General features: G+C 48.3%; 1 protein-coding gene across 1 annotated transcript in view; it reads right to left on the bottom strand.

The window, feature by feature from the left end:
• Window positions 1–16,473: 16,473 nt before the first annotated feature.
• Window positions 16,474–24,816, bottom strand: part of LOC137444526 (mastermind-like protein 2) — a 93,503-nt gene continuing 85,160 nt past the window's right edge. Inside the window, exon 5 of the mRNA XM_068145334.1 lies at window positions 16,474–20,740. Within this exon, the coding sequence (XP_068001435.1) occupies window positions 19,758–20,740 (983 nt within the window). The 3' untranslated portion in view covers window positions 16,474–19,757. The remainder of the gene's footprint in view (window positions 20,741–24,816) is intronic.

The following is a 24,816-nucleotide window of genomic DNA, read 5'->3' as shown; positions in this document are numbered from 1 at the left end:
AGGCTGAGGGAGTTGGAAAAGAGAAGCCTCAGGGGAGACCTTATTACTGTCTACAATTACCTGAAGAGAGGTTGTAGCCAGGTGGGGGTTGGTCTCTTCTCCCAGGCAACCAGCACCAGAACAAGAGGACACAATCTCAAGCTGCACCAGGGGAGGTTTAGGCTGGATGTCAGAAAGAAGTTCTTCACAGAAAGAGAGATTGGCCATTGGAATGTGCTGCCCAGGGAGATGGTGGAGTCACCATCCCTGGAGGTGTTTAAGAGGAGACTGGATGGGATGCTTGGTGCCATGGTTTAGTTGATTAGATGCTGTTGGGTGACAGGTTGGACTTGATGATCTCAAAGGTCTTTTCCAACCTAGTTAATTCTGTATTCTGTATTCTGAAAATGCCCTTACATGGAACAGCTGATAGCACATTCTGATAAGACATTCCCCTCCCTCCCCCTCTTCCCCATCACACAACCCAGTGTGGTCATTTAAAAGGACTATAACAAGGGAGTGAGAGCTATAATCCCTTCTCAAAGTTACTTTGTCCTCATGACTCCAGACCCAACATTAAAATCCATATCCACCCTAAAACCAGCTCTCCATGCTGGAGCTCAGAGCATCTCCCATATTTTCCCCACTGTACTCCTCTATTCCTTTTCCTTGTCAGCCACCACTTTAAATAATTCATGGCAATGGCAGCTTCACACACTGTGCTTTCCACACCAGCAGTCCACACCAGTGAGTCCAACACATTTGCAGCATGACTCTGTCCTATGATTGTTCTGAAAACCACACAGCCAGAGACACCCTTGCCTCTCCCTTTGATTCACTAAAATGCTTCTCAGATTTATTACATTTTCTTGTCTCCTTGATGTGCAGCTTCAGGGCAGTGGGCAGCTGATAAAAGATTTTCAGCGCCCTGGGAAGGATGGACTGTCACTGGTGAGGTTCTACTGCAATGTATAACCGTCAAATCACACTGGAGGTGGCATGTGCTCCTTTTGTCAAGCTCCATCAGCTGATAAAGTATGAGGTCAGAAACAGCGAGAGCAGTGGCACATGTGGAGAGGCTGATGAAGAACAACGTGCTGTGGCTGTGATTTGAAGCTGGAGCTGCCTGTGGTTGCAGAACATCTGTTACAAGATGGTCATGGGGCACATGCATGGGTTCAGTCCTACTGATGCATGATGCCTGTGCTGTCAAAGCTGGAAACTAATCAAAACCAAGAGAGGGACTTACAGCTACACTTACACTGTTACCGTGTCTCCAAGATTCCTGTACGTGAGATTAACGTGGTCAGAGTGGTCAGCCTGGCTCGCTCATGGTGTGGTTCTTTGCTGGCTATGATGCCACCCTTACAGTGCTTTTGCCTTGCCCCCACCCTGTGTCTGATAGAAGCAGAAACTTGTGATCAGTTGGGCCTCTGATATTCTTTGTTGTTGCTTGATTGCTTTTGTTTTTCATGCAGGCACACACGTATTGGTGCGGAGTGTTACGGAGCGCTGAACGCGCCCCGATCCTGCACGCTATAGCTTGCTACCTGTTACACAGCACTTCAGATGGCCAGAAGATTTCTTCTGCTTGCTGCTCTGCCTGTGTAGTGCTTTCTTGTCCTTGCTCCCACCACCAGCTCTTGGCTGCTCACAGAGCAGTGAGATGATGGATGTGAGGAGGAGGTTCTTGGATGTGAGGAGGAGGTTCTTCAGCATGAGAGTGGTGAAGCCCTGGAATGTGTTGTCCAGGGAGGTGGTTGAGGGCCCATCCCTGGAGGTGTTTAAGGCCAGGCTGGATGAGGCTCTGGCCAGCCTGATATAGTGTGGGGTGTCCCTGCCCATGGCAGGGGGTTTGGAACTAGATGATCCTTGTGGTCCCTTCCAACCCTGACTGATACTATGATACTATGAGGTGGTCAATATCAGACAGGATCATGAGTGCATCAGGATCCCAGTGTGCACAAACTGGTGGCTGGAGTCAGGCATTTCACCTGGCTCTTCTTTGCCTTATGCTTTGAAATTTTAATGGTCTCTGCAGATGCTGATTTATTGCACTGTACTGTAGCATGCCTTTGCTTATAGCTAAGCAACGGTAACAGTGCAGCCCAAGGATGACAAGGTAAATTAGAATGGAATGGAACAGAACAGAATAGAACAGAACAGGATAGAATAGAATAGAATAGAATAGAATAGAATAGAATAGAATAGAATAGAATAGAATAGAATAGAATAGAATAGAATAGAATAGAATAGAATAGACCAGGTTGGAAAAGACCTTTGAGATCTTTGAGTCCAACCTACCACCCAACACCATCTAATCAACTAAACCATGGCACCAAGCACCCCATCCAGTCTCTTCTTGAAGACTTCCAGTGATGGTGACTCCACCACCTCCCTGGGCAGCACATTTCAATGGCCAATCACTCCTTCTGTGAAGAATTTCTTCCTAACATCTGGCCTAAACCTCCCCTGGCACAGCTTGATACTGTGTCCTCTTGTTCTGGTGCTGGTTGCCTGGGAGAAGAGACCAACCCCAACCTGGCTACAACCTCCCTTCAGGTAGTTGTATAGAGCAGTAAGGTCTCCCCTAAGCCTCCTCTTCTCCAGGCTAAGCAACCCCAGCTCCCTCAGCCTCTACTCATAGTGCTTGTGTCCAAACCCCTCCCCAGCTTTGTTGCCCTTCTCTGGACACCTCCCAGCAGCTCATCATCTTTCCTAAACTGAGGGGCCCAGAACTGGACACAGGACTCAATGTGTGGCCTAACCAGTGCTGAGTCCAGGGGCACAATGACTTCCCTGCTCCTGCTGGCCACACTGGTCCTGATGCAGGCCAGTGCTGTAGCAGACTGTGAAGATGCAGGCACCCTGTTCTGGAGGATGTGTGGCTGCCTCGCCTGCTGTGTGCTGCATTCCTTATGCTCTAGGGCCAGGACTTCCCTTACATGCTGCAAAACAGATTCTAGATTTAGAACAATTTTTACATCACTTCAAATAAGGTAGTATTGTGTTTTTTCTCCTGAAGACCCAAATACATCACAGCAGCTGTCTGGCTGTCTGCAGGTTTGGACTGCAACACTTCAGCAGCTACTTGCCATCTGTGTAATGGTCTCCAATCTGGCAAACATCAATTACTTACAGGAGTTACATTTGAAAGCTCTGTGGCTTATTAGACTACCACTTGACTGGGTTTGTATATTGCTGGCCATTAGGAGGGGGATTTTCTGAGGTCTCAGCACTTGGCACTGAGTGATTTGATAGGGGCTGAATTAACGAGGCAGCAATTATATAGTTATCTTTATTTTCCCCCACAACCCCACCCCAAAATTAGGTATGAAACTGATTTGATTACTTACAGGTTCTAGTGGGTTGCAAATTCTACCAGGATGCTTCTGGGCAACTTTAGTACAATTTAGAGAATTCAGGAAATGGGAAAGGCTGAGCCACAAAACTGCTTCACCCCACTTTGGCCACAGCAATCCCATGCAGAGCTACAGGCTGGGGTCAGAGTGGCTGGAGAGCTGCCAAACAGAGAGGGACCTGGGGGTGCTGATTGACAGCCGCCTGAACAGGAGCCAGCAGTGTGCCCAGGTGGCCAAGAGGGCCAATGGCATCCTGGCCTGCATTAGGAATGGTGTGGCCAGCAGGAGCAGGGAAGTCATTGTGTCCTGTACTCTGCGTTGGTTAGGCCACACCTTGAGTCCTGTGTCCAGGTCTGGGCCCCTCAGTTTAAGAAGGACATTGAGACACTTGAACGTGTCCAGAGAAGGGCAACAAGGCTGGGGAGAGGCCTTGAACACAGCCCTGTGAGGAGAGGCTGAGGGAGCTGGGGTTGTTTAGCCTGGAAAGAGAAGGCTCAGGGGTGACCTCATTGCCCTCTACAACTACCTGAAAGGTGGTTGTAGCTGGGAAGAGGTTGGTGTCTTCTCCCAGGCAACCAGCACCAGAACAAGAGGACACAGTCTCAAGCTGTGCCAGGGGAGGTTTAGACTCGAGGTGAGGAGAAAGCTCTTCACCAAGCGAGTCATTTGTCATTGGAATGTGCTGCCCAGGGAGGTGGTGGAGTCCCCATCCCTGGAGGTGTTCAAGAGGAGATTGGATGTGGCACTTGGTGCCATGGTCTAGTCATGGGGACTGTGTTGATAGGTTGGACTCGATGATCCTCGAGGTCTCTTCCAACCTTAGTTATACTGTGAGACTGTGATAAGCAGTGGCAAGCCAGGAACCTTCGGGGACACCTAGGAGAACACCAGGTTGTACTCACGAGGGCAGGGCAGGAATTTGGCGACGGTCCCTAGGTCTCCCGTCGGTGGCAGGCTCCAGGAACTGCAGGTTTCATAATCTAAGTTGTGGATAAGGCAGCACGATCCAAAGGAAAAGGACACACCATAGACACTGCAGCTCCAAGGGAAAACTCATGCGCAGCAGCACTGACCAGGGATGGAACTCAATGATCTTTGAGGTCCCTTCCAACCCTCACAATTCTGTGATTCTTATTTGTGAAGGCCCAAACTCAGTGTTAATTATCTTATGCAAATGTAATAAATCACCTCACTATCATCTGCAGTCTGTGACCCCTGAGCCTTCAGTACTATACCTCAAGGAGGGTGATGGTCGTAATACACTCATCCCTATCTGCATGTCTGTGTGGGTTGGGTCTGGGATGTTTGAAAGGATCACTGTCTCATGTTTTTGGTTCAAAAGATAAAGAGCAGGAGTACCATCCAGTATCCTCTTTCCTGCTCTTGAAAGGCAAGGGCCTCATGTCTCTCCAATTTGTCTGAGAGATTTTAAGGGACATACACTGCTGTTGGGGAGTTTATGGGTGGAAGATGATAGCCCTCATTTTTCAGCTAGGGAATACTTGCCTCTGAAAATTAAGTAAGTTTTAGTGCTGGATCTGTTGGCACTACTGTGGAGGGAGAAGAAAGAAGCCTAAGGCAACCTCTTTTTTCCCCCCTGCTTGCTGATGGCATCCCTTCGTATATCATAGGGGCCCCAGAGTGGTGTGATGGGACTGTGATGTGAAGCACAGAACTCCACCATCTCCCAGCTGCAGCTGCTCTGGCAGCTCAGCAATGTCTCAAGGCAATGTCTGCTGCTGCTCTGCCAATAGATTCAGCCCCTCCTCAGCACGCTGATAGACAAGCTTGGGTGGTTCGTGAGCAGAGACAGGTTGGAGGCTGATGCTTTGTCTGGGACACATTTACTTTGGCCAACTCAGTTACAAAAGCAACTGCACAGAGCAGAGGTGCTCGAGGGGTTGGCAGTGCCTCAAGGCAGCAGGAATTCGGAACGAGCCCTGGCTTGAACCATCCACGTGTGCTTCACAGCTCCCTCAGATGCTTCAGTTGTGCTGGAACGTTGCCAACGTGCTTTCCAGCATAAGGAAACTGAAAAGTGAGCTAACAGAAGTTTAACATCAAATGTCTCTACCAAAACAGAGTGGAATTTCCCAAGGTGAAGATACTTCTTTACCCCGAGGGCATTACCTGTGCCTACCTGTGTTCTGGGCCCCTCAGTTTAAGGAGGACATTGAAACACTTGAACGTGTCCAGAGAAGGGCAACAAGGCTGGGGAGAGGCCTTGAGCACAGCCCTGAGAGGAGAGGCTGAGGGAGCTGGGGTTGCTTAGCCTGAAGAAGAGAAGGCTCAGGGGAGACCTCATTGCCCTCTACAACTACCTGAAAGGTGGTTGTAGGCAGGAAGGGGTTGGTCTCTTCTTCCAGGCAACCAGCACCAGAACAAGAGGACACAGTCTCAAGCTGCACCTGGGGAGGTTTAGGCTGGAGGTGAGGAGAAAGTTCTTCACCGAGCGAGTCATTTGTCACTGGGATGTGCTGCCCAGGAAGGTGGTGGAGTCCCCATCCCTGGAGGCGTTCAAGAGGAGACTGGACGTGGCACTTGGTGCCATGGTCTAGTCATGGGGTCTGTGTTTATAGGTTGGATTCAATGATCCTCGAGGTCTCTTCCAACCTTAGTTATACTGTGATACTGTGATACTACCAATGCCTGCTCCCAAAAAATGGAGGTGTGATCCCTCCCCAGAGAAGGGTCATGAGAATGCATTGTAATGGCAAGACTTCAGGGATGTTAATGTAGGATGGATTGGTGTCCCCAGGAAGAAATATTAATTCACTTTTAGAAGGGAAAAGAATGACAGGAGAGAAATGTTCTCATTCTGTTCAAACATTTCTTCATGGACAAGACTTAAAACCTTTGGCTGTGTGAATATGTTGTTCAGTACCCTGAGCATCTGTCAGCTCAGGGCCCATTGTGAAAATGCTAGGATAATATTCCATAGAGCACATGCACACTCAGATTGAGCCTAATACAAAACTGAACACGTTGCAGATTTATACTGTGGTGATAGTGAAGATGAACAAAGTTCTGTTCTTCAGTGTAAGTCCTGTGAATAGAATAAACCAGGTTGGAAGAGACCTTCAAGATCATCGCGTCCAACCTATCATCCAACATCACCTAATCAACTAATCCATGCAACCAAGCTCCCTGTCAAGTCTCCTCCTGAACACCTCCAGTGATGGTGACTCCACCACCTCCATGGGCAGCACATTCCAATGGCCAATCACTCTCTCTGTGTAGAACTTCCTCCTGACCTCCAGACTAAACCTCCCCTGGTGCAGCCTGAGACTGTGTCCTCTTGTTCTGGTACTGGCTGCCTGGGAGAAGAGACCAACCTCTGCCTGTCTACAACCTCCCTTCAGGTATTTGTAGAGAGCAATAAGGTCACCCCTGAGTCTCCTCTTCTCCAGGCTAAGCAACCCCAGCTCCCTCAGCCTTTCCTCACAGGGCTGTGTTCCAAACCCCTCCCCAGCTTTGTTGCCCTTCTCTGGACTCGTTCCAGCAAGTCAACCTCCTTCCTAAACTGAGGGGCCCAGAACTGGACACAGGACTCGAGGTGTGGCCTAACCAGTGCAGTGTACAGGGGCACAATGACCTCCCTGCTCCTGCTGGCCACACCGTTCTTGATGCAGGCCAGGATGCCATTGGCCCTCCTGGCTGCCTGGGCACACTGCAGGCTCATGTTCAGCCTACCATCGACCAGTACCCCCAGGTCCCTCCCTGCCTGGCTGCTCTCCAGCCACTCTGACCCCAGCCTGTAGCACTGCATGGGGTTGTTGTGGCCGATGTGCAGAACCTGGCACTTGGATGTGTTCAGTCTCATGCCATCGGATTCTGTCCATCTGTCCAGCCTGTCGAGGTCTCTCTGCAGAGCCTCTCTACCCTCACAAGTAATGCAGCTGTGTTAGGTGATGGGCAGCTGAGGAAATCAGGGCTCTGTTTGCTCAGAGTATTTGCTGTTACAAAGGATTCTTCTTTATTCTCTGAGGAGCAAATCAAATTTCTATTTGTCCAAATCAACTGTTTCAGTGGTGACATCTTTCAGAGAGATAGGCTGGAGCAGGAGAGGGGAAAGATATAATGAGCAAGGTTTTTGCCTTTGCTCTACCCCTTCTACAATGAATAAAAGAAGATCAGTGAAGAATAATCCATAAAAGCCCCAAATGCAGCTGGAAGAGATGCTCCTTCATGCAGAGACCAGCCATCAGTCTGCCTTCTAAAGAGGCTTGCAGAGGCACTGGCCCTGGCATTTTGAGAAGATGATGCTGGAGACACAAAAGCCCAGAACAAGGCTGCAGCCATATGCACAGCTGAACTCTGGTGTCAGGAGTAGTTGCTGCGGGATGTGTGCCACAACCTTGCCAACGTCTCCAAGGCCACCTAAGATAAGCAGAGTAGCTTGGGATCAGGAACACACTGAGTTAATTTAAGACCACTTTAGCCCTATGAGGAGAGGCTGGGGGAGCTGGGGTTGCGTAGCCTGGAGAAGAGGAGGCTCAGGGGAGACCTTCTTGCTCTCTACAACTCCCTGAAGGGAGGCTGTAGCCAGGTGGGGGTTGGTCTCTTCTCCCAGGCAATCAGCACCAGAACAAGATTACATAGTCTCAAACTGTGCCAGGGGAGGTTTAGGCTGGATGTTAGGAAGAAGTTCTTCCCAGAAAGAGAGATTGGTCATTGGAATGTGCTGCCCAGGGAGGTGGTGGAGTCACCATCACTGGAGGTGTTTAGGAAGAGACTGGATGGGGTGCTTGGTGCCATGGTTTAGTTGATTAGATGGTGTTGGATGATAGATTGGACTCGATGATCTCAAAGGTAATTTCCAACCTGGTCTATTCTATTCTATTCTATTCTATTCTATTCTATTCTATTCTATTCTATTCCATTCCATTCCATTCCATTCCATTCTATTCTATTCTATTCTATTCCATTCCATTCCATTCCATTCCATTCCATTCTATTCTATTCTATTCTATTCTATTCTATTCTATTCTATTCTATTCTATTCTATTCTATTCTATTCTATTCTATTCCATTCCATTCCATTCCATTCCATTCCATTCCATTCCATTCCATTCCATTCCACAGATGTTTGTCCATTCAGTAAAAATCAGTTATAAAGTCATAACTTCTTTGAGAAAGATCTCTTGTTTTCCTGAGGCACTCTGTATTCCTTCCCTTGCAAGCTAAGGCACTGGATTTACTTGAATCCCTATTAATCCTTCCCCCCAGCAACTTCAGGATCTCATCAAGTGTATTTCTGTCTCAGTGTTGCTTTCTCCTAAAAGGTTATAGAGGAAGTTCCCTGTTTGGGAACTTAAGAACTCTGATTCTAGGCACAAGGCAGATTTAACAGCAGCAGCCAAACAGGTGACCATGCCAGCTGCTCAAGAGAACTGCTCCTTGGAGAGGCCATGCACTCTCTGCTACTGGCCAATTAACCCACAGCCCAGTGCAGCAGGAGAAGCTGAAACCACCAGTCAGGCTGCTTGTCTTTCCTGGAGAGGAATCCTGAACTGCCTTTTTCTGACCATGCTGAGGATTGTTTACTGATATTTTAGATTTTGAACTATCACCATTTTATTCTGCAGAATGGCATGTTCTTCACCCATCTGATAAGAATCATCCAGCATCTTTGTGGACCAATCTGTTAGGTCATGCCTGTGTTTTTCCAGCTATTGTTTTAGGAACCCCCTTCCGGTGTTTAAGAAGGGGAAATGTCTTCTTTCATGTTGTCTTCCAGCACTGAAGCTGTGCTGAGCAACAAAGATAGACAAACATTTAATGCTCCCTTAATCCTTTAAATATCCTTAGAAGCACATGGTGTTCACACACTGTTAAGCCTGTCTCCTGCAGTAGCTCTACATCTTCTTTTAACTCTGCCTTTAAAGCCTGCAGCTTCAACTGGGGTGGAACAGGAGCCCGGGGTGCTTCATCCCTTGGTGCCTGTCTTTCTGGGTGGTATGGAGAGGGATGGTTTTCCATAATAAAGCCATCATCTGGATTGAATTGCAGATATCTAATCCTCACACAAGCTTCTCCTGTTTGGTTTTGTGAAGTGAACAAAGACATCAACTTAGACATGCTCCGGGCTGGATTCAGGTATCTCTGGGACCTTCTGATCATTCCAGCGATTAGCAAGCATGCCTCGGTAACTGTAACACAAAAGAGCCAGCACAGAATGAAAACCTTTTGCTTGAGGAAAAGAGGCTCAAATGGAAGATTTCCTTAACTTCACTCCCCAGGAAAAAGACTGAAGGAGTAGAGAAGACAGCCGGGACAAACCCAGCTCTCTCAGGACTCCTGCTGTGTTTTTATGGTATGGGAACGGGTGATTTGAGTAGCTGCACTCTGGGGTGGGGGTGGGAGTGGGTGATGCTCATGTGAATTGGTGAGCATTCATTGACTTAAGGTCCACAAAACTGTATTTACTGATTGCTTTGATTTTCTTTCTCTCCATGAAAACTTTCTGCTTGTTTTCTACACTTTGTCTTCCTGCGAGGACCCATGCAGGCATCTATTCTATTCCACTGGCTGTAGACAGATAAAATGCACCAGTATAACTTCTGACAGGAGCCTCACCACATCTTGAGGACCTTCATATCCCATACCTTCCTCAGGAAGTCTAGCCTCATATTATCCTTTCTATTAAACACTTCTATCTGGCATCTATCACGAGCCTGTCATGTTTTGGTCTGTATGAATCTATGCAGAGGCACATAACATTTCCCCTTGGCAGCAATGATTTATCTATCTACTCAAGGGCTCTTTTTCCTGGCCCCACTCAGACCACCTTTTTCTGAGGCTAAACAACTTCATTCCCCCCCCCCCCCATATGTTTTCTAGTCTTCCAATCATGTACATTGTTTATTTCTGCTCAGAGTACATGCTGTTACCGAAGTGCCTCTGTTCTGCAGGCCACTGTGTGGGGCTAAAACCTGAGGGCCAGACGTCCCCGTTTTGATCGGCGCGGGCATGGGAGCCAGACCTGGGGGCTTCCTTTTGAAAACCTTGCCTTTTATCAGAGGCTGTGAGAGCTTGCTGCAGGCATTCCCTGATGAAAGCTTGGGTAGTTTAATATAAAGTAGCATTTCTGAAGCTAATCTGCCATCCAAATGCACAGCTATACCCTGCCGCAGTGTTGGTGGTCATCGGGAGGTTTCCCTTTATGCCGAGCTCTTGCTTAGAGCAAGTGAAACCTGATCTACTGGCAGGAGGCTTTGGAGGCACAGCAAAGTGCATCAGAAGGACACTATTTCAGTTCTTCAAAAAAAAACCACAAAAAGGGGAAAAAAGAAAGGAAAAGAAACCCCACTACTAGGCCACTACTGAGGCTTAAAAACCTGATGTAACAAAAGGAAAAACTCTGAGGTTTTGTGCTGTTTTGTCACTTGCAAAAAAACCCCACAGCTTACTTGGTGTTGAGAAAGTAATGAAATGTTAGCTGGGAACTTGGTTTGGTTTGCTTTTATATGTTTTTCTTCTTTAAAAGCCACTATCTGGTTGGCATTTGAAAACTGCTCTTTGCAACTGCCTAAGCCACTCCAGAAATTCTCTACGAGAAGGTTTTTCTATCCCCCAGTACAAACAGATGGTCTGTTGGTATTTGTGTGAGAAGCCAGCAGATTGTATTGTAAAGCAGGCTGGGCTAAGTTTCAGGGTTAAAGTTAATAAGATTACCATGTGATGGCTTTGCTATAGTGAGATCTACACAATTAATCAAGACTAATGTGGCACATTATAATATAAAGGTGCAATGTAAGTAAGGGGAATCTCCTTTGATTAGTGGATTTGTTTCTTAAATGAAGGGAAAGGTTGGCTCTGAGGGAGCCTTATGCATGAAATCCTGATTTCAGCTGTACTAATGCAGTTAACTTGCTGCTGATGTGAGCAGGGACACCACACAGCCCTGTGGCTTTGATCTGCCTTTTAGGAACACCCATGCTGTTCCTGCCTCTGCTGTAGACATCCTGTGAGTCTGGCTATCCAACACACCGAGGTTAACATGTTCACATGAAGGAAACTGCAGGAGAGAGTACAAAATCTTCCATCTGAGCCCCCTTTCCTCAAGCAAAAGGTTTTTATTCAGTGCTTGTTCTTTGTATTGAAGTTACTGAGGCAAGCTTGCTGATGTCTGGAATGAGCAGAAGGTCCCAGGGATAGGTTTCAGTTATTCATAGAGGAATAAATATATGCCAGCCAGAGTTCTTACTGGAGGACAAGTAACATGAAAAAAAAAAAAGGAGGATCCCTCAGAAAGAGGTAAAAACTAATTGGCAAAACTGGCATGCAGGTGCACAAAGGGCTCTTTTGGCCAATGCTTGTGTTCGTGGACATTCCTCAGTGTTTACCTTGAAGACACTGGTGAGCTTGAGAAATCAAATAATCTGGCACATGCATTCTGGCACATTTATCCTTTCAGAAATTGGAAAATGTGGAATGGAATGGAATGGAATGGAATGGAATGGAATGGAATGGAATGGAATGGAATGGAATGGAATGGACCAGACCAGGTTGGAAGAGACCTTCAAGATCATCACATCCAACCTATCATCCAACACCACCCAGCCAACTAAACCATGCAACCAAGCACCCTATCAAGTCTCACCTCCAGTGATGGTGACTCCACCACCTCCCTGGGCAGCACATTCCAATGGCCAATCTCTCTTTCTGGGAAGAATTTCTTCCTAACATCCAGCCTAAACTTCCCCTGGCACAGCTTGAGACTGTGTCCTCCTGTTCTGGTGCTGGTTGCCTGGGAGAAGAGACCAAGCCCCACCTGGCTACAACCTCCCTTCAGGGAGTTGTAGAGAGCAATAAGGTCTCCCCTGAGCCTCTTCTTCTCCAGGCTAAGCAACCCCAGCTCCCTCAGCCTCTCCTCACAGGGCTGTGCTCAAGACCTCTCACCAGACTCCTTCAAGTGTTTCAATATCGTTCTTAAACTGAGGAGCCCAGAAGACCAGGCTGGATGAGGCTCTGTCCAGCCTGATCTAGTGTGGGGTGTCCCTGCCCATGGCAGGGGGGTTGGAACTAGATGATCCTTGTGGTCCCTTCCAGCCCTGACTGATACTATGATACTATGAACTGGACACAGTACTCAAGGTGTGGCCTAACCGGTGCTGGGTACAGGGGCATCAACATGTGTTCACCAGCAGCTGCAGTCGCCTGCTTTCTCTCAGCATCTTGCCTGGCCTGTTCTGTAGCACACGGATTTGCACTTCATGGGGCCAGTCCTCCAGGAGGACCGGAACATGTGGCTGAGCTAGTTTGTAACAGGTTTGTGAGCTAGAATGAAAATAATAAATACATGCTGTATTTCATGTAAATGGACACTTGGGATATGATTTGGAACCCTCTTTAAAGGGGCTCTGTCAAAGTGCTCTGCATGACACAGAATTAAAACTTATAGTCAAAATTAAGCTGTTACCATGGTCTAACCTTTTATTGCAGCAGAGCCTTTCCATGTGACCCCTGGCTGTTGCAGCTGCCAGACCGCTGCCGTGTGCTGCCGTGGGAGGGAGCAGTGCTCCTGGCTGTGCTGCCCCTCTGAGCTTGGTACTGCTTCCCGTCAGTGATTCCAATGCAGCGGGAAAGGTCAGACCGTGCCTGGATCTGGGGCTGTTTCTGCTGCGCTGCATCTGGCTGGGCAGGGAAAGTATCTGCTGCCACCCTTAGCTCCAGCCCTTCAGTGACTGGCTGGAAAGCAGCCCTGAGGAGAGAGACTTGGGGGTGCTGGGGGAGGAGAAGCTCAACAGGAACTCTCAGTGTGCACTTGCAGCCCACAAAGCCAATCAGATCCTGGGCTGCATCAGGAGAAGTGTGGCCAGCAGGGCAAAGGAGGTGATCCTCCCCCTCTACTCAGCTCTGGTGAGACCCCACCTGGAGTACTGCCTCCAGTTCTGGAGCCCCTATTACAAGAGGGATGTGGAAGTGCTGGAAGGTGTCCAGAGAAGGGCCACGAGGATGAGCAGAGGGCTGGAGCACCTCTCCTATGAGGACAGACTGAAGGAGTTGGGGCTGTTCAGTCTGCAGAAGAGAAGGCTCCCAGGTGACCTAATTGTGGCCTTCCAGTATCTGAAGGGGGCCTACAGGAAGGCTGGGGAGGGACTGCTCAGGCTCTCAGGTAGTGATAGGACTAGGGGGAATGGAATGAAGCTGGAGGTGGGGAGATTGAGGCTGGATGTGAGTAGGAAGTTCCTCCCCATGAGAGTGGTGAAGCCCTGGAATGGGTTGTCCAGGGAGGTGGTTGAGGCCCTGTCCCTGGAGGTGTTTAAGCCCAGGCTGGCTGAGGCTCTGGCCAGGCAGTGTGGGGTGTCCCTGCCCATGGCAGGGGGGTTGGAACTAGATGATCCTTGTGGTCCCTTCCAACCCTGACTGATACTATGATACTATGTGGTGTTGCTGCCTGCATCTCCCTGGGCAGAGCAGACAGGGCTGGGGACATTTTGTGGCACGGAGGTCATGTGGCACAGGATGACACGTATCCATGTCACTAGACTCTCTTATTCTGCCTCCAAAGTTAGAGTAGCTCTTGGTTGTGGGAGCTGCATGGGAGTGTGGTCGTTGTACCCAAGCACTGCCATAGACCCTTGCAGCCTGATGGCACACAAAGCCAAGTGTCAGACCTGGGAGGGGTCCCTGGCAGTTCCCCACTTCATTGATATCGATGTAGCTTCTTCAACTGGGCAGCAACCTTACCTGAGGCTCCCCCATCCCAACTGCTCTGTCGTTTGCCTTTAGAGCTGGGATAAACAGAGACATCTTTGGGGAACAGGTTTCTTCACTTTGGAACATGGTTTAATGGTCATGGTGGTGTTAGGTTGATGGCTAGACTCAATAATCTTAGTGGTCTCTTCCAATCAAAATGTCTATGATTTGATGATCCTTGACCAATTTCAGACATCCTCTCAGACGAGTTGGACTGTGCACTATTTTCCAGCCTCAGCTGCAAGGGGAGCATTGTCTGCCACCTGTGTGGGAGCTGCTGAAAAGAGGAGAGACCTAAACACCTCCTGGGCACCTCCTAGCTTCATCATCTACAGCTAAATCAGGGAGAGAGGGCACAGCTGGGGTGGTGGGGCACAAGGCACGTGCCACCCTACCTCTGTGATCCCTCCCTGTGCAGCACCTGGATGTCACAGAAGAACACAGGAGCTATTTGCAGGTGGGAGTCAGATATAATGGAAGGGCTGAGCAGCTCTGGCAAAAAATTAGGAGGCCAGCAGCCACCAGAGCTGGGGAAACAGGGAGAAGCTAAGGAAGATATCTCCATTGTTAACCCATAGGGGAAGATGAGCAGAAAGGGGCTGAAAGGATGGCTGTGGTTTGTAGCAGTCCCTGAGCATCATCACCAGTGGAGAAGCAATTAAAGTGTAGGGAGGCTTTTGGGGTTTTTTTGCTGTTTGCTACATCTGAGAATAGCACAGTGCAAGCCTCTGAGCATGGGCAGCACTGTGAAACAGGAAGATCCACCCACTTGGAGATGGAGCAGGGCTAATGAGGAAAGCCTCTCTAGGTAGGGGACATCACTTCCTTGGGGCCAGCCTGCTAAAACAGCCTGGCAGTGATAAATACTTGTATGAAACAATCCACAGCCCAAGGGGACCTGGTGCCCACTGGAATGTCTTTAGGCTAATAACAAGTGTGACGTGAGGGAGGCAGGGAGGGAAAGAGGAGGAGCCCATTGCCTGATTTCTGGCATTTCCTTAGGGGTATCTGCTAGTAGGGGGAGTGGGGCATGTATCTCTAGGGCAGGACATGGGCTTGGGGACCTGGCCAGCCCTCTTGGGGTAGCTAGGTCATGGGGTACCTGTCTCTCTGTTTAAACTTCAGTAGGATCCCAGAGCAAATTACTATGCTGCAAGACTGCACCAACACAGTCAACAGGAGCTAAAATACCATGTGTTATTTGGGAATGGAGTGGGATGGGATGGGATGGGATGGGATGGAATGGAATGGAATGGAATGGAATGGAATGGAATGGAATGGAATAGAATAGAATAGAATAGAATAGAATAGAATAGAATAGAATAGAATAGAATAGAATAGAATCAACCAGGTTGGAAAATACCTTTGAGATCATCAAGTCCAACCTATCATCTAACACCATCTAATCAACTAAACCATGGCACCAAGCACCCCATCCAGTCTCTTCTTAAACACTTCCAGTGATCCCCCACCTCCCTGGGCAGCACATTCCAATGGCCAATCTCTCTTTCTGTGAAGAACTTCCTCCTAACATCCAGCCTGAACCTCCCCTGGCACAGCTTGAGACTGTGTCCTCTTGTTCTGTTGCTGGTTGTCTGGGAGAAGAGACCAACCCCCACCTGTCTACAACTTCCCTTCAGGTAGTTGCTAACCCTTGCTAGTAATGAAGCCACACCTTCAGTCTGTAGGAAGCTATCATAGCTCTCTTGCAAAGAGGAAGGCTGAGCTCCCAGAAGCCACCAGCTGCACATTTTTCTCACCGCCTCTTGAATGATCCCCATCATTTTAATTGCGTCAGCTGAATGAGCAGTTGACTAAACAGACACTCATTACCAAAATTCATTTCAAGAAAAGAGACACTTGGGCTAATTTTGATTGATTTACTTGGCAGAGTTTTGATAGCTACTGAAAAAACATACTAAGTCATGTTTAGGTGAAAAATAACTGGAGTCAAATAAGTGTCACTGCATAGTACTAGGAGGTATATACAGCCACATGTAAAAATGCATCAACACAAAACATTTCTGTACAGCAACTTTCCTTTCAGTCTGTATAGAGAAACACTGGTTTATCATATGGGGGGGAAAAATATAAAGCAGACACACATGCAACGAGGACGTGACAGTTCCCTAGGTCCCACCTGCTCCCCGAGAGTTACAACAGCAACAGCAACAGCGATAATCAAAGCCTTTTTTCAGGGGGAGAAAAAAAAACAAACCTGAAACCTGGAATGTTTGGGTTTTTTTTGTGTGGTGTTGAGGTTTCCAGAGAGCTTCAGATGTCAAATGTATCCGAAGGCAATTTGAAGGCTTGATTGGAAGCCTTGTGAAGGCAATGGAGGAGAGACTCCATTGGTTTTCAGCGAGCCCGGGGTCAGCCCCAGCTATTTTAAACCACGATCCCCTTCTGCCCTCCCTCCCCCCCCCCCTTCCCCCCCAAAACTCCAAAGTCAAAGCCCTCAGATAAAAATAAACAATTGTATCATACAAAACTTTGCATACAGCATACAAAAGGTAACCATTGGCTTGTGGTATAAAATACAGCTTTTTCTGATAGCATATTTATTTCACATATGTATAAATATAACCCAAATAATATGATTTTTTCTCCCATTATTATTATTATTCCTACTAAAATATTATTACTTTGGGGGGGGGAGGGGCTTTTTTTTTTGGGGTGGGGTGGGGTATATTTTTTTTTGTCTGTGGTGTTTTTGTTTTGGTGGTGGTTGTTTCTTTTTTATACAAAAGTTTACAAAACAAAGAAATTCTTCATATTTACAACCCAAAATACTGCGAGGAGTGCCCAGTCAAAGATGAAAAATAGACTCTGAAGGTAGTGCACTTAGCCATTGCAAAGAAAAGAGAGAGGGGAAAAAAAAAATAAGACATTAGCTCCATTCTGGTAGAAGTGTCCAGAGGAAACGATGCTGGATTCAAGTTTCAAGGCAAGAGTCTTTCACAGGCTCACATGTCAAATGCGTCAGGCACATCTGTACAGGACTGCAAATGGCCCTCTGCCTTTGCTGAAGTTACACAAGAGTGAAATGCTGATCCTGGGGGTGGCACTCACAGCCCAGTATCTTTTCCATTTCAGGCTGAGGCCAATGGGAGAAAGCTCAATGTTGAATCCACCACTGGATGACATCCTGGAGACCTGGGACCAGCTCCTCAGATCACTGATTTTAACATCACTCGAGGATCTGGAAAGCAATCTGGTCTTAAAACAGAAACCAGGGGTGGCTTTTTCACTGGCATGTTAGGACAGTTGAACTTTAGTGCCCAGTGCTCATCATGATAATAACTCAGCCTTAGCCTTAGTGGCATGACAGTCATCTGCTGACCTGCTTATGGATGAAGTGTGTGCCTGTGTGTGAGACGGATGAGACGATCTTCCTTCCACTTTAAAGTCAGACAGCTACTACTATTTCAGTCTAGTTTTGCTCAGTTTATAGGGGACTCTCTCATTAGGCTGCACTTCTATCTTTCCAAACATAGAAGGGATGCCAGTGACCTCTGATGAAAAGCTCTTCAAAGACTTGGAAAAATGCATTCTGGCATATCAAAGGGACTGCAGGCACCCCAGCCAAAAGTGAAGAGAAGAAGGAGCTTTCTGGGCAGCTGAGCCACCACATTACAGCATGAAGGGGTGAGCAAAAATCACTAGCTAAGGCAGCAGAAGGAAGTCTTCTGCATGGTTTGTCAATTCTCTTGTGAAAAATGTCTGGGAAAGAACAGCATCATGGATCATCCTGCCTCAACTGGCAGATCTAGCTGGATGCCCACATTACACCTTTCCTGGAGGTGCTGGTGCCCGGTTTTGTGATGACGCTTCTTTAAGCATCATGAAACATTGTGCCCACATGAAGTGACAGGGTGAAATGACTGGAAAAGCCTTATTAAAAACTCTCTTGAGAAATAGGTCAGAGAAGTGCAGAGGCTATTGTCAAGTAGTCTGCTCATCCCAGTGCCACTAACAAGGCTGAATAAAGCACTCGCACGGAGCAGAGCAATGCCTCTTGGCACCGGGGCATGTGAACGTAGGCATTGTATTCCTTTGCCACATCCAGTTTTAGCTAATTCAGAGGATGCTGTGAAACATGTCACACCACATCATTTTAAAGAATAGCATTTTGATTTGAATTACAGGATCTGTTCCCTTCTCTGAATCCTGCTAGACTCACTGCAGAGCTGCTTTAGTGGCAGTGCCTCCTTCTGATGCCCTTACTGACCAAGTCTATAGGAGAAAATTTAACAGAGTCAAGACTGTTCCCAGGCACCAAGGTCAAGCAGTGTGGAACAACTTGTGCCCTTACAGCTTTGCTCTTTTAGTTTCCAAGGCAAGGTGGCTGCAAACAATGGGAATGGTGCTTGCCCCAGGTTAATTCCCTAGTGATGCACAGAGATTGCTCAGGGCAATGTTAGCTGGGCCACCTCCAAAGCCAGGACAAATATTATATGCACTGCATGGAAATAGTCTCCCAAACTGTTTCATCTACAAGCACAGAGGTGGCTGGGTGGAGCTTCCTACTGTGAGTAACCCAGGTGGTCATAACTGATCTGCATGCTAGTTTCAGGGGCAGAGCTTCTTGCACTCTGCCTGGAGGCTGTGGGGACCTGGGCCATCCCTGGTCTTCTTTCAACTTCCCCCATATGGCAAAGGAAAGCAGGATGGAGCCAAAATGCTGTGCAATCAAAATGGTAGCCTCTTCTCAAACAGTGATGCTGGCATAAACCTGTTTGACAGAAGAGGACCAGGCTGAACTACCCGACACTCACTGTGGGTTAAGATGAAAATGAGGATAGTGACTTAGCTGAGCCACTTCATGCATTTGACCTTCTCTAAGCTGGACTGAGAAAGTAGTTGGTGAGGCTCAAATTGTAAGCACCCTTCTCACTCAAGTTGTCCATTAAGTCACTGGAGTCCCTGGGGTAGGGCAAGGTGGCAAGATGAGGATCCTGAGCTTTGGTGTAGCTCATCTCATCTTTCCCTCAATGCCCAGAATGATTGTGCTGCTGGTGGGACAGTAGCGTCCCGTGATACTCACTGCTGACAGGGAGAATGTGAATGCTGGAACACACTGAGTAACTCAATGGATGATATGTTTCTTTCTTCCCTTGGAGGACACCACTTACCCTTTGTGTGCTACAAAACACAGAGGATTTAAAACAAAACCATTGGGAAAGCAAACGTGAGCTTTGTACTCTTTAGACATAAACGGTTTTTGTAATGCAATGAGATTTACACAGTGCCTGATGCTGTCAGGGCTGAGTAGTCCCAAGGAAGTTAAGGACCATGAGCATGATGGCTGAAGAGCTCTGAATCACTTTGGACTCTTATTTGCACTCAGAGGGATTATGTTCCACAACCCATGCCACCGTCCGGTGCTGGCGCGTGTGGGAAGCTGAGCACACTTTCCCACACAGCCCTTGTGAGAAGAACTGGTAGGTTTGCAATGCACTGCCCACTGCTGTGGGGAACAGACCCTTCACTCCTCCTCACTTCTTTGTGGTGGGCAAGAATATCGCTTATCTTATCACTTCATAAGGGGAGACTTCAGTTTTGTTGCTAGAGCAACTCTTCAAAGAGGGCAGTCACCCGACACGGTATTTTAAAGGACAGCCCAGTTAGTGGAGTGTACCAAAAGCAGGTTGCTGGCATCTAAAGAGAAAGCTAATGTCCTTACTGCTTCTTCATCTGTCTCACTGTCACTTATGAGTGGTTCCCCAAAATCTCATCAAGGTTGATGTCTTTCATCCAGTCGTCATTACCAGGTTCTGTTTTCAGTAAAGAGTCTATAAAGTCCGAGTCGCTGTTGAGCGCAGGGCCTATGCTGTCGCCTTGCTGGCTCAGAAAGTCAAACGCCAGGTCGCTGCCGTGCTCACTGCCTTGGTACACTCGAGAGTTTGGGTTGGTAGATGTGAAACCGGCTGACGGCAGAGATGATGGAGGTGTCATACTTGCTCCTGGCTGATTCAAGGTAGGCACAGTCTGTCCTCTCAGCTGGTTAGGTCTTATGCTGAGACCTCGTAGTGAGCCAGCAGCTTGCCCGTTTAGAGTCTGGTTCATCTGGTTTAGAGGAGGCCTCATCTGGACTCCTGCTGTTAACTGATTAGGAGGTGCCAGCGTGTGCTGAGGGAAATGCTGGTTGCCTACGTTGCGTGGCAAGGACTGGTTGGGATAAGGAGTGCTCGCGGGGAAACGAACCCCGGCGGGTTTCAGTGTGTCCTGCTGCTTCCCTGCAGCTTCTTGCGGGGCCCAGCTCTGAGCGGTGGCGGTAGCTGTGATCATCACATTGGGTGCCCTTTGTGCAGGGATCCCTGTGGCTCCGTGGTTCAGGCCTGGCCTGACTTGCTGTGAGGCGACCACGGACCCCGTCCCAAAAGCTGCCGCGTTGTTTCCTTGTGTCATGGTTTGCTGTCTAGACATCATGGGGTTATTCTGACTGGGCAGGACTTGATTTTGGTTCCTGTGTGGCTGCATTTGGTTCATTCCTGCAGTTACATTGTATGCACCGGACTGGTTGCAGGGAAGGTTCCCGTAGCAGCCCATACTCCGAGCAGCAGGGGCAGAAGGCATTCGGGTTCCAGCAGAGGTGGACATGAGGCTGGAGCTCTGCGGCACAATACTGTGAGTTGAGATGGGGTTGGATAAGGACATGTTGCTGGAGCTCATACTCACAGCTGGTGAGCCACCTGGAAAGGAGAAAACAAAAGTGTTAAAACAAACATGGCCACATCAAAGCTGGGGGCAGGTGTTGAGCTGTTAAGAGGGTAGGAGAGCTCTGCAGAGGGACCTTGACAGGCTGGGCAGATGGGCAGAGTCCAGGGGCATGAGATTGAACACATCCAAGTGCAGGGTTCTACACATGGGCCACAACAACCCCATGCAGTGCTACAAGCTGGGGTCAGAGTGGCTGGAGAGCAGCCAGGCAGAAAGGGACCTGGGGGTAGAGGTGGACAGTAGGCTGAACATGAGGCAGCAGTGTGCCTAGGTGGCCAAGAAGGCCAATGGCATCCTGGCCTGCATCGGGAACAGTGTGGCCAGCAGGAGCAGGGAGGTCATTCTGCCCCTGTACTCAGCACTGGTTAGGCCACCCCTAGTTAAGTCAATTCTATTCTAAGGTGTGATGCCATCCTAACACCAGCTTAAAAATACAGTTTTCTACCAGCAAAACTTCTTGAAGAAGAAATTTTAAGAGGGCTTGCACAAACTTGCTAAAGGCCTTAGAGATGCCTAGCATCCAAAAGATGGTTTTGTCTATATGAAGCCATTGGTGGTCTTTTCATCCCTTCAGAGGTCATCTGATAAGATGAAATCAGTGCTCCTATTGAGGTTAAGTATTGGAGCAGGGAAGAACAGACAGAACCACTGGGCAGGAGAGAAGACCTTGCTGCCTGTGCTGGGTTACACCCATCCTCGATGGGGGCTGAAAGAACTCAGTGCCCAGGTGGACGAAAGAAACTTGATCCAGGTGGGCAGAGAGAGACTTGGTTTTCCCCCTCCCAGGAAGAGGGGTCCCCTGGGTGATAGGTGGTCTATTCCACTCCCCCCTCCTATCCATCAAGCCTGTGAAAAGGGGCAGACATCTTTTACTCCTCTCTCTTTCCCTGTTTCACCTGCTCGAGAGAGGTCATCTGCTGCTGCTGCTTCCTGCACGGAGCACGTGGTGGGTGCCTACTCTCCAAGCTGCATCCATGCTTTCTAAACAACTGAATCCACTTGCATCCAGGGAATACAAGGCCATCTGGGCTTGGCTTTGTGTATTTTCCTATTTATCCTTCTCCCTTACCTTTTTAACCCCCTCCCTGTTATTGCTATATATTTTGTTTAAAAATTACCTCTTTTACTTCCAAACCAGCTCCAGACCATTTCTTTCCTGAATTCTACCTCTCCTTTCCCCTACCTGATTTTTTGTTTGACCTTATCAGGAAAGGGAGGGGGAGGAATCTCAATCTGTTACCATTTGAGATTTTAAACCCAGTTAAAGCTCAAACCAGCACACTGCCTTTTTTCACAGAACCATGAGACACCTCAGACAGGACAAAATTTGTCTAGGTGAGCAGAGGCAGAGGAGATCAAGAACATTTCTCCCTTAGAGGGCATGGCTCATCCTAGATCCCTCTAAAGACAATGAGGAGTGATAGGCACCATCATCAGGCCCCTTTTCCACCTTTCTTAGACAGTATCACAGTATCACAGTATCACTTAGGTTGGAAAGGACCTCGAGGATCATCGAGTCCAACCTATCAACACAGAGCCCATGACTAGACCATGGCACCAAGTGCCACGTCCAATCCCCTCTTGAACGCCTCCAGGGTCGATGACTCAACCACCTCCCTGGGCAACCCGTTCCAATGACGAATGATTCGCCTGGTGAAGAACTTCCTCCTCACCTCGAGTCTAAACTTCCCCTGGCACAGCTTGAGACTGTGTCCTCTTGTTCTGGTGCTGGTTGCCTGGGAGAAGAGGCCAACCCCTTCCTGGCTACAACCACCTTTCAGGTAGTTGTAGAGGGCAATGAGGTCACAGCCTCACTCCCAGGTGACAGCAGAAGCCAAGATTGCAATCACACATTTGCAGCACTCAGAGCCTCCCTCCTAGCTGGGTGCTGGAAGAGCAGCTCAGCCCAGTCTATGACCTGCTTGTCCTCCCATGTGTCAGCTGAGCAGGCCTGGGGGACATGGGTTAGTATTGTGCCTGGCAAATGCCACTCATGTGCCCCTTCTAAGCTGTGTTCCCAGCTGGGCTGTGGCCAGCTGCCCCCACAGAAGCTGACTCGCACATGAGGGAGCCAAACAGTACCAGATGTGCAGGCATCTGCTGCACATGAACATCACCTTTGGTGTATCAGGAAGCTAGGATTTATGACTTGGCACAAATCTACCATTTGTGGCTAATTCTGCACAGTGGAGGATTTTCCTGTACCTGACATCCTCCAATGAATCATAAGCCTCCAAACCTTGACACAAGCTTACTTCTGTGTCAGACTGGTGTCTACACTGCCTCTATTTTGAAGCCACAGCAAGTCATCTACTCAGTGTAGTCTGATTGCTTATGCAATGCAAGACTCTTCAATTAATCCCTGAGAGGCTGGTTGAAGAAGACCAAAGATTTTCTAAACATGACCAGTGTAAATAGCACAGTGGAGGACCCCTCTCTGTACACTATCAGCTGCTCCACAGCTGAATTCTCTTTGCTACTGTGGTTTCCAGCACCAGCCCTACAAGAAGTGCAGCTAGGTTCAAGACAAGCAAAAGGACATATTCTTCACACAACATGTGGGGCATTCTTTGCCATATGGCACAGCACAAGCCACACCTGGGTGGTCCCAAGGTGTGAAAGAAGCTGTAGAGTGGGCTTGCCTCCAAGGTACCACTGGGGCCAGAGTGGCTGAAGAGCTCCCAAACAGAAAGGGACCTGGGAGTGCTGACTGACAGCTGCCTAAACATGAGCCAGCAGTGTGCCCAGGTGGCCAAGAAGGGCAATGGCATCCTGGCCTGTATCAGGAGCAGTGTGGCCAGCAGGAGCAGGGAAGTCATTGTGCCCCTGGACTCTGCATTGGTTAGGCCACACCTTGAGTCCTGTGTCCAGTTCTGGGCCCCTCAGTTTAGGAAGGACATTGAGACAATTGAACATGTCCAGAGAAGGGCAACAAGGCTGGGGAGAGGCCTTGAGCACAGCCCTGTGAGGAGAGGCTGAGGGAGCTGGGGTTGCTTAGCCTGGAGAAGAGGAGGCTCAGGGGTGACCTCATTGCTCTCTACAACTACCTGAAAGGTGGTTGTAGCCAGGAAGGGGTTGGTCTCTTCTCTCTAGCAACCAGTACCAGAACAAGAGGACACAGTCTCAAGCTGTGCCAGGGGAGGTTTAGGCTGGAGGTGAGGAGAAAGTTCTTCACTGAGAGAGTCATTCACCATTGTAATGTGCTGCCCAGAGAGGTGGTGGAGTCTCCATCCCTGGAGGTGTTCAAGAGGGGATTGGATGTGGCACTTTGTGCCATGGTCTAGTCATGAGGTCTGTGGTGACAGGCTGGACTTTATGATCTTTGAGGTCTCTTCCAACCTTGGTGATACTGTGAGACTGTGATATTTCAGGAAGTTCTTGAGGCTCCCCCAGAGGAGGAAGAGAGGCATCTACACACCTGGAGCTTTGCTGTTTCATAAGTAGCAACTAGTAGCAATTGTTGGAAGTGAGACACTGCTTGTTTTGAATGTTCATACATACAAAAACCCAACACCAAAACAAACACCCCCTCCCCAAACAACAACAAACCAAAACCAAAACAAAAAACTCCAAACCAAACCAAAAAAACAGACTGAATTTGACTAACTTTGACTTCATCATTGAATCTTATAAACTAGACTAGACTAGGCTATAATAGAATAGAGTTAGCCAGGTTGAAAAAGACCTTTGAGATCATCAAGTCCAACCTATCACCCAACACCTATCACTGTCCCTGGGAGTGTTCAAAAAAGGATTGGATATGGCACTTGGTGCCATGGTTTAGTTAGCCCTGAGGTGTTGGGTGACAGGTTGGACTTGATGATCTCTGAGGTCTTTTCCAACCTTACTGATTCTATGATTCCATGTAATCAGAAAGTCAGGTATCTTACCTGGTCATCCAGGCCTTCCCTGTTGGATAGGATAGGATAGGATAGGATAGGATAGGATAGGATAGGATAGGGTAGGATAGGGTAGGGTAGGATAGGGTAGAATATGCCAGGTTGGAAAAGACCTTTGAGATCATCGAGTCCAACCTATCACCCAACAC

The sequence above is a fragment of the Melanerpes formicivorus genome, unplaced genomic scaffold (genome assembly GCF_026170545.1).
Source record: "Melanerpes formicivorus ecotype bairdi unplaced genomic scaffold, bMelFor1.0.p_v2 SCAF_1, whole genome shotgun sequence".
Lineage (NCBI taxonomy): Eukaryota > Metazoa > Chordata > Aves > Piciformes > Picidae > Melanerpes > Melanerpes formicivorus.
The sequence above is the reverse complement of the archived record's forward strand: the minus strand, read 5'-3'. Positions and strand labels throughout refer to the sequence as shown.